At 38.4% G+C, this 9709-nt stretch overlaps 1 protein-coding gene across 1 annotated transcript in view; it reads right to left on the bottom strand.

The window, feature by feature from the left end:
- Positions 1–3628: 3628 nt before the first annotated feature.
- Positions 3629–9709, bottom strand: part of hs6st3b (heparan sulfate 6-O-sulfotransferase 3b) — a 58051-nt gene continuing 51970 nt past the window's right edge. Inside the window, exon 2 of the mRNA XM_018673559.2 lies at positions 3629–8333. Within this exon, the coding sequence (XP_018529075.1) occupies positions 7571–8333 (763 nt within the window). The 3' untranslated portion in view covers positions 3629–7570. The remainder of the gene's footprint in view (positions 8334–9709) is intronic.

Here is a 9709-nt window from a genome sequence, read left to right as displayed (position 1 = left end):
TGAGTATCCTTGGATTGTTAATGATTTATATTATTTATATACAACATGATAATTTGATATGTATTGAAATATTAAAATATTAGATGCATTAAATTGATTTGAGCGTGGAGATTATCGACAAAAACATCATTCCTATAATTATATCTGCTTACATACCCCCTATGGACTTAAAGTGGTACGACCCACACGAATGCCAGTAGCCTAAAAGGGCAAGGGTTTGCTTGTTACCAAGGGAACAGTAATAAAACCATGTGAGATTTTCTGGATTAGTTAAAAAACAACACTTTTTCACACACAGATATAACCATCAAATTAACAAAAATATATCAGTAAAAATTTTAAGAGAATGGCGTGAAGTCAAAGTTGTGAAATCATTCTGACCATTCGTTTGCATGACAAATAATGAAATAGCCCATGTGACCTAGGGAGATTTAGTATTCATGTAAGAAATATTGATGATGGAAGACTTTCTATAAGTAAAAATCTTTAACTTGTATAATAAGCATAAGAATCAAATACACTAACAGTAGCTATAGTCTCATAGGCCTGCTCAAGGTCAAATAAGATGAATGCTAACCCAGGTAAGATCATACAGGGAAGGTGAGAGGGAGGAAAATGTACTGAGATATTGTGTTTGATGAAATGCATCTGCAGTAAAGATTAAAAAAAAAAAAAACATTTTGTTGGAGCTACTCACATGAAGACATTCTGTCTTTTCTTGTTCTGTTGTGGTGTGTCCTGTTCCTCCATTGTCAGCTAGCTGTTGTTTTTTTTTTTTTTTTTTTCATTTTGTGCCAAATTGGTATTAGGAGGGTATAGCACCATTGTCAAAGCACCATACATAAGAGCAGAGAAAAAGCTCAGCAGCCTGTAATTTTAAACTGTGGTAGTGATGGTCATGCTCCACCTGAATGCAGTACTGTGTACAGTCCTTTCTATGTGCTGAGAATAGTGTTAGCAGCACCTCGACCTTACTGTTCACCAGAAAAATTTGAAAACATCACATAAAAATTTTGAATGCTCTAAGTTGTATGTCTTGAAATGAAATGTCTAGCAAATACTCTAATCTAACTGATGAATTAAACTAAGTCTAATAATCATGTCATAGAATAATTTAGTCATAAAATAATGTTGTGATCTTTGTGTTCAGCTGCTGGCACATTATCAAAACGTGAATAAAGTTTTTTCTTGTCATATTGAGCTTTTGATGGAGCTCATAATAGACGCATGCGCGTGCACACACACACACACACACACACACACACACACACACACACAAACCATTTATGACAAACTGATTGATTCCCTCTTTTATGTTTCTCCTGGCTACCTGGGGCAACAGAGGAGATTTATCTGATCTGACACACTGACGGATATCTTCCACAAACAGGAGATGTGGCATCAAGTGCCACCTGGAAAGGTCATCATATAACTCCCTTTGAAATGTCACAGTGAGTCAGCTATAGGAACAAAGAGAATGCAGCAAACCATGCTTTCAGTCTTTTGACTTAAATGCTATTTGTTGTTCACATATTTTGTTATTTACACTCCATCTGGTATTATGTGGCACTACTTTCCAACTGTGCGGCTTTGGTTGGTGTCACATTTTGAGTTCTTTTTGTTTTTAAGCCACATGCACTTCCCTAAATCTTCAGAATCTTTACTCAAACTGAACTGCGGATTATCAGTGACCAAGCACTAATTTCTTCACTAACTGCTTCACATTACCTACTCACTTTACTTGAAAACTCTGTACTTGCAGCACAAATAATTTTTGAGAGCCATACTCCCATCTAGTGGTACAAATTTGCAAAAGAATTAAAAAAAAAAAAAAGAGAGAAATTCATCTGTTTAAATAGGAAGGCAGGTTAATTTCTATTTCACTTATTGCAGCTGTAAAAATGTCATGTGGAAAACTTGGGAATTTTTGTGTTATTTGTAAAAATTAACAGCCAATTTAACAGATCATGGAAGAGAAGAAACATAGCATTTATATCTTATAGCCAGTAGATGTCAGTCTTCTCTAAAATATATTTTCACAAATCTTACAAATCCAGGGAATCAACATGAGGGACATGGTCAGCTCAGAAACCAAACAGTGAGGTGTTAGCTTTGTGATGCAAGCTGTATCACATCCCTGTGCTCACCTGTGCTTTTAATTATAATATCATTTCCCATCAGTGATAAACACTTTGTTTTTCAAAGCCTGTTCTCTTACAACAGATACAGCAATCTTTATCACTGTCTTTTTTTCTTGTTTGAAGAATTGTGCTAACATTATTGTGATTCAAGGATAATAAGTGATCTTGTTATTTTATTGAACAAGGAAAAACAAAACACACACAACACAATTTTATTTTTTCCCATCTGAATAAAGTGCAGTGCTAAAATGTGTTATTGTGGATATTGATGTTGATGTTCATACTAAATGCTTTAAGAACTTTTTCTTCTGTGTACCATCGTTCAGTATCAGACACCAGATTTAAGGGAAGTATAGCACTGTCTTCAAGCAATGGTTGTACACACTGAAGATAATACAGTCATGCCTTGTGGGTGGAGATGACTTGCTGCGGTCAGTCGCTGAAATGCTGAGCTAGCATTCCATACTGTACATCCTGAGGGGTAAAAGAATGGCAGGAAATATAAAGCTGTAATGTGAAGTGTGTCTTGGAAAGCACCAAGTTATGTCAGTATAAGCACTGCAACACTTTGGTGTAATGGTTTGATGGTGAAGGGAAATAAATGTACTTTTCTGGTAATATTGTGGCACTCAGTGAATCAGTGATCTCATAACAAAAACATCACTGCTTTTCAGAGTGACAGTATCATGAACCTTCTATGAGGAGTTTTATCTATCTATCTATCTATCTATATATATATATATATATATGCATACAGTATGTGCCCTATAATTAGTTAATCAAGCTGGCTATTTCTGGTTTTGTTCTATTACCTCTTGACCTTTTGCAAGATGAAAAAGTATCAGCAAAGCAGTCTTGGAACTTGTTCTGTCTTCTGTTTCTACTTTCTTCTTTTCATTGGTTGACAGATGCTACGGTATGTATGTTACAGTCAATGTACAGTAATGAAGGAGTAGTGATCAGATCTGTCAATGTATGATTCATATATGGGCTAAAAATATGGTTAAACTCTGTCACATTCACTACTCAGTATACATTTGATGCTGTCATTGAGTTACTCTGTTTTTTTGAATATCTCTTTGGTGAGAAGTGAGTTCAAAACACCTGCAAGCATTAAGACTATTCATCAGTGGCCTTGTGAGTGCTCCAAAACATTTAAATTGTTAACAGTTCAAGCTTCAGTTGCCAACATATCTTTATTTTAAAAGTTGTATACAGAGGCTGAAAGAATATATATTCTGTATATATGTCCTCAGTGTAATATTTACCAGGTTTAGTGATAGACTGGTCTCCTCCCCTGTGTATTTCACCACGTATGCGGGGACTGATTCCAGCCTCCTGCACCCTGATGCACAAATATAGCAGATAGATCCTGACCACCTGTCAACAAACTCCAGTACAGCATGTGTGCATTCACTCAGTTCAAATGAACTGTCTATACAGTAAATAGCTAGACTGAGAAAATAAAAGCAGCACACATCATGATATCATGACCATTCAATGCATTTATTTCTGATATCTTACGCAGAATTCACTCTTTTTTTTTTTTGGATCTAACAAGAAAAATGGCAGATTAAATATTACACGCCAAAAGGCTTTAAGACTGCTCATTTCATCACAAGACTTTTAACATGTACATAGAAATTCTTACACTAAGAAAGCTCTCTTCCATTATCACTGAGGTGTTGGTAATACAGGTATTTTCCATCAGGCAAAGCCATTCTTTAGCGACAGATAAAATCATATAAATAAACAAATAAATACAGATAAATCAGCTTCACAGAGAAATGCACTATCATGGAGTGGCAGTACAAGTTCACTGAAATGCTCCTTTAACAGAGTGGCACATCACACTTCTTGGAATGGCAGTATGGTTTCAAGTGAAAATCCATATGAGCTTTTATTCAGTTTATTATTTACATCATAATCTGAGAGATTTCACTTCCCTAACTTTGAAATTGGTGAAAACATTTTTTAGGATGCAGCTTTGGTGAGTCAAATATTCAGAAATCAGAAAAAAAAAGCCTAAGAAGCCTAAATTTCAACAGCATAAACTCATTATTTTTTAGTAATTAAACAATATTTTCTGTTCTCAGACATGGAGGCTGACACAGATAGACTGTTGCACAGAAAATGGCAACTGCAACTGGAAAATTAACCCTAACCTTTGTGAATGATTTATTCATGAGTCAATGAGATCTGATCATTTAAACATAAGTTTCCTATCCACACATTGTTTCATTGTTATGCAGAGGAAATAAATACAGAGTTAATGACTTGAATTTAATTTCCAATAATGAATTTAACATCACAGACACACATGCACACGCATATGTGCGCGTGCACATACACACACACATACATACAAACATAAATACATATGTATATGTAACTTGGGTTTATAGCACATGTACAGCATTAGAAGAAGTGTTTCATTAGTGTTTCATTAATAGCCATACAGCACTTCTGCTGCTCATGCAGTACTAATGCCATCTGTCACTGGGGAACATTATAATTCCTACAGCTTGTCACACAGCAGTGCAGCATGTTGGTTTATTAAAAGAAATTTCCAAAATAAAACGGCCTTTTGGCAATTGCCATTTTAAAAAGAAATCCTCCTGTGTTCTATCAGTAATTGAATTAGCAGTAAATACTGAACACTCTGTATGCGATTATAGAAGTACTCAGCTTCTTTGTCTTAGTAAAAGTCACAATGGGTGCATACATTTTCACAGACACAGGCATTACTAATAACATTAATGATGGCTCTGCTCAGTCTTCCTCTGGCCAGGCCACTGCCAGTTAAATCCAGTTGTTAAAAGTAACCTAGTACATTTACTTAAGTATATTTTCAACATGCTTGTGCTTTACTTGAGTATTTCTATTTTATACTACTTTATACTTGTACTTAACTACATTTCGGGGGGGGGGGGGGGTTTAACATTTTACCACATGACATTTATATGACCGATATAGTGACTAGTTACTTTATAGACAAAGATTTTACATAAAACAAATATGATGCATGTATCACAGTGTGATTTCAAACAGAAAAACATTTTGCCATGCTTCACCTTTCAGACATTAGCAGTTAAAACTAGCTCCACCTTGACCAACTACAAAAATAAAAATGTTGCTTGGACATTGATGCATCAGGGTTAATAATCTACTAATGTAATATGTAATACTCTATCAATCACTGGGCCTATTTTACTGCACACTAGTTTTACTTTGATGCTTAAAGCACATATAGATGACAATAGCTCTGTACTTTTACAAAAGTAGAGATGTTAAATGCAGAATGTTTCCTGGTAACAGAGTCTTTATACATTGTAATATTGGTACTTTTGCTACAGGATCTCAGTACTTTTCCACCACTTATCACATCTGATTGAACCACACCAGTCCTGATGATATGAGTTTTTTTTTAAACAATGTTTTGTTCTGGTCTGTGTGATATAATTGGATATTGCTAATGATATCAGCGTATAAGGAACATTTTAATGTTGCATGAGAAGTTTGCAATGTAGCCACAAACTACTGTCAAATAAATGGAATGAAGTTTAAGTATACAACATTTCCCTTTGAAATGTAGTGAAATACTAGAATAAAGTAGCATTAACACCATGTTATCGCAAAAATTCACTCTAACGCTTTTATGGTGAAAATGACAAGAATCCCAGTTTACCCATTTGAGATTAACAAAATTTTGTCAACATGCTGTTTCACTGCTACATCACAAATGGCATGACTACATGACCTTAGTTTTAATTTACACACAGAGTGAGTCAATATTCTGAGCTGTAGCAAGTAGCTCCACTTGAAACACTTGGCAGAGTGTTGTCAATGTGCTATACACCACATCTTTATTCTGCCTCATCCATGGATGGGGGTGCATCAGTACAGCTCAAACAATTGAACCTGCATTCATTCAACTCATTCACTGTACCAGGGGATGAATCAGTCAAAAAAGACAAAGCATGGGTGTTTCTTTAAAATGAGACAAAACGGTACCATCTGAGGTATTTTATAAGTAACTGCAATCAGAGGAAACATGAGAAAATCCTGTTAGAACAGCAGCAGCTATATGACTTCAGTGTTGACATTTAGTGAACATTTAATTTGATAAGCAGGGATTTTGAGTGAATATGAGATAAGAGGCATAAGACGCATCACTGAAGCCTATTTAACCAGATAAAAGCAAACCCTCTTTCATCCTCACGTATTGCTGTGCTGATTGGATTTGAGGGACTGGAAACTATCGGGAAGAAGAAATGACAGACATGTTTTATTTCTCGACTCTCTGCTTTGAGGCTGGTCTTTGTAGGCTGGCACTCTGCTGGCATTAGGGCACTCTCGCTGCCCACAGTGCAGTTGCCGTCAGCTCTACAAACATGTAAAAGCAGCCAGTGTGACAGGGAAGGGCATGAGAACTGAATGCTGATCATCTAATTTACAGTCGAGCCACACGCCGGCCACACTGACACATTTCATCACCTGTTCTATTTACCAACTTTCTATTTCTGCAACTCACTACAAAATATGCTTTTCTCATTGCAGAGCATTTGTTATTATTTCCCAAATAAAAAAACACAATGTTTTGCCATGAAGTACTGGGAATGATGGTCTTTTTGTTCAGCAGGATGCCCCCTTTGTGACTGGCACAATATGTTCACTTTGATAGAGGTGTTAAAATCTGTGTTCTATTGCACATACCAGCATCAGTCTTCTATAATTTTGTTTAAAAAGTGGGTACTGCATGCATACAATATGGTCCTTAGAGAGGGTTTAATTGGCATTAAATTAAAAGCAAATAAATTGTACAATACATTGTGTTCTTTATTCACTTTGGTTTACAGTACTGTATATCTTTTGGAAACCGCTACCCCCAACTGAAAGTATAATGTGGATGTGTGCCATGCAACCATCACTTCTTCTAAAACTACATCTTTCAAATGGAAAATGTTTCCTACCTGATGCAACAAGGACAGTGACTTCAGTGACATTCTTTCTTTTGCACTGAATGTCAAAATTAAAAGCAATGCCGTCTATGGCAGCTTCTTTTGATTGTTTCCCCCCCTTTCACCTCAGTATACTGTCTATTTCAACAAATGATAAAGAACCAAGGCAACAAATTAAATGAATATATATATATATATATATATATATATAAACAGCATTTAAAGATTTAAGACACCAAAGGGTACTCCAAGGCAGAGCTGCTGTGAGACTCACAGACTTGGCAGTTTTCGTAAAGAAACAGCAGAGCACTCGGATCACACTGAAGCTGAGAAACGAATAGATGCAAGAGACAGATTAACAGTGAGACAAAAAGAGAGAGATGTAGAATGTGCGAGAGAGTGTCAAAGGAAATGTTTTAATTTGAATGTTTTTTTCTCTCACTGCTCTCTCTTTACAGGACCAGAGCCTCACCAGCGAGCCACTTGGCTCGTGTAGTCCTCAGTGGTGGTGGGGAAGTCACCATCAGTCCCTCTCTCGAGGCCTCCTCCCCCCACCCTCCCGCCTCTGTTTCCGCTACCTCTGTGCCACGGCCTGCCCTGCCCTCTCTGCTCCCTCAGCCAGCGCCTCTCCTCGCGCCTCTTCAAACGCACCTCCTGGTGCTCCCTCTGGCGGGTGAACTGGAAACGCTGGAGGAACAGGTCTTTCGCGTACTCGTACAACTGCACGTCCAAGAAGTTGAGCTCCTCGATGCGTCTGCGCACGGGCTCGCTCAGGTCCACGTTGGCGGCTCGCGTGCTGTTGATCTGCGTGAACGCGGAGATGAAACGCAGACTGAACGTCCGCTCAAACAGGTACTGCGTCTTGCGCTGAAACTCGGTCAGACCGTAGAAAGCCATGTTCTTCAGGTTGCTCATGGCGCTGCTCAATAGGATGTGGTTGCGCTGGCTCTCGTTCATAGAGGACAGGTTGTAGCAGCCCACCAGGCTCAGGTCGGCCAGCATACGGACCTGCCTGTTATTAGCCAGGTTGGACGGGCAGTTCATGAATTCTGTCAGGGTGACACCGGACCAATCATCCCCGCTGTAGCAGGTGGGCAGCTCGTCCTGGGTGGGCGAGCGTCCATCACACATATGGAGGGCGGTCTTCCATGTGGCTCCGCGCTGGACGTGCTTCCACTCGCTCAGGTAGCGGGAGACTGGGTCGCGCAGCATGGTGATGTAGTAGAAGTTCCTGCAGCCAAAACAAACACAGTTAGGAAGCTGTGAGCACATCATCATCACAGAGCGCTGTCCTGCATTGTACTGACAGATGGTGACTTTTGTCTGTGTATAAAACTTCAAGGTTGAATGCTAATTGGCAAACTAAAAGTCTCACTAATGAGATTGTTGTGGAATTTCTATATATTGCCCTTGAAATTTGAACCCTTGCATCAGAGCAGTAATTCTACAAAACTGGGCTAGAACAGTTTCCATCCCACAGTTTTCTCCCACCTGCCATCATGGGGAATAATTGGGAGTAAAGCCATGATAGTAATCATTGGACACAGAGAAAACTGACCCAACTAAATCCCAAACATGTCACTGCTACAAAATAATGAGGATTCAGTTTTTGTGCCTCAATTCCTCTGCACTTTTAACTGGGTATTCCACCCATTGTTTGTCAGACAGTCACAGCAGGGCAACGTACAGGAGGAAACACATTTGGCTGGAATTTTTGGTGGTGAAGAACTGGTAAATGATCACTCTTCTTTTTTATACACACCGCCATCTCACCCCCCAGAGTGAATATACTGTCAAAGGACAGTCACTCAACATGGAAGAGACAAATGAGGAAGTTTAATCAGTTTTCTGCAGCACAAACCAGTTTCTACTATAAAATGAATAGCAATATTACCAGCAAGAAATATCAATAACTGTATGGGTATGAATCATGTCTGATTCTGAAAGGTGATATTTTGCTTGAGAGTGAAGCTACATCTGCCCTTGATGGCAAGGTTAAAGACCTTTAAGGAGATCTTCTCTGCTGCACCGCAGGTATGTCAAAGCTCATTCTGATGGAAAACAAAGATTGGACAGGTGTTGGTCAGGTAAACCTCCCCTAAGATGAAGTCCTCTGAGTGCCATGTGAATATTTAATGATGCGACCCCCCAGAACAGCCTGGACAGATAAAGTGGAGTGCGGTGCTGAGATTTCACACTGACTCCAAAGCTGCTCTCAGTGCCGCTTCAGTTGCTTCAACACAGCAAACATCCATACAGACTCACCCAGAAGTGAAAATGAAAGAGCTCCGCAAACATTCTCCTGTGCTTATACTTGCTTGTCCTTCAGGATTGGATTCAACACGATGTTAGGATAAAATGCATTCTGTGCATTCGGTAGAATAACTTCCCAAAACTTCATTCAGATTGTTTTTGAGGGAAAATATACTGTTTGTCCTCTTTCTTCTGTTTGTCTTTTAACTGCCACCTGTTCATGTTTTGTAATTACTTGTCCTTAAAAATTAGCTGTATATGCTCAATAATAACAACAATGAGATTATATCATGGTAATGATTAGTCTATGTCTGTTGACACTCACTGCATATGAGTGTGAGGAGGAAGCCAGTT

This window comes from Lates calcarifer, linkage group LG1 (genome assembly GCF_001640805.2).
Source record: "Lates calcarifer isolate ASB-BC8 linkage group LG1, TLL_Latcal_v3, whole genome shotgun sequence".
NCBI classification, from domain to species: Eukaryota; Metazoa; Chordata; class Actinopteri; family Centropomidae; genus Lates; species Lates calcarifer.
This window is presented reverse-complemented; position numbering and strand designations above follow the sequence as displayed.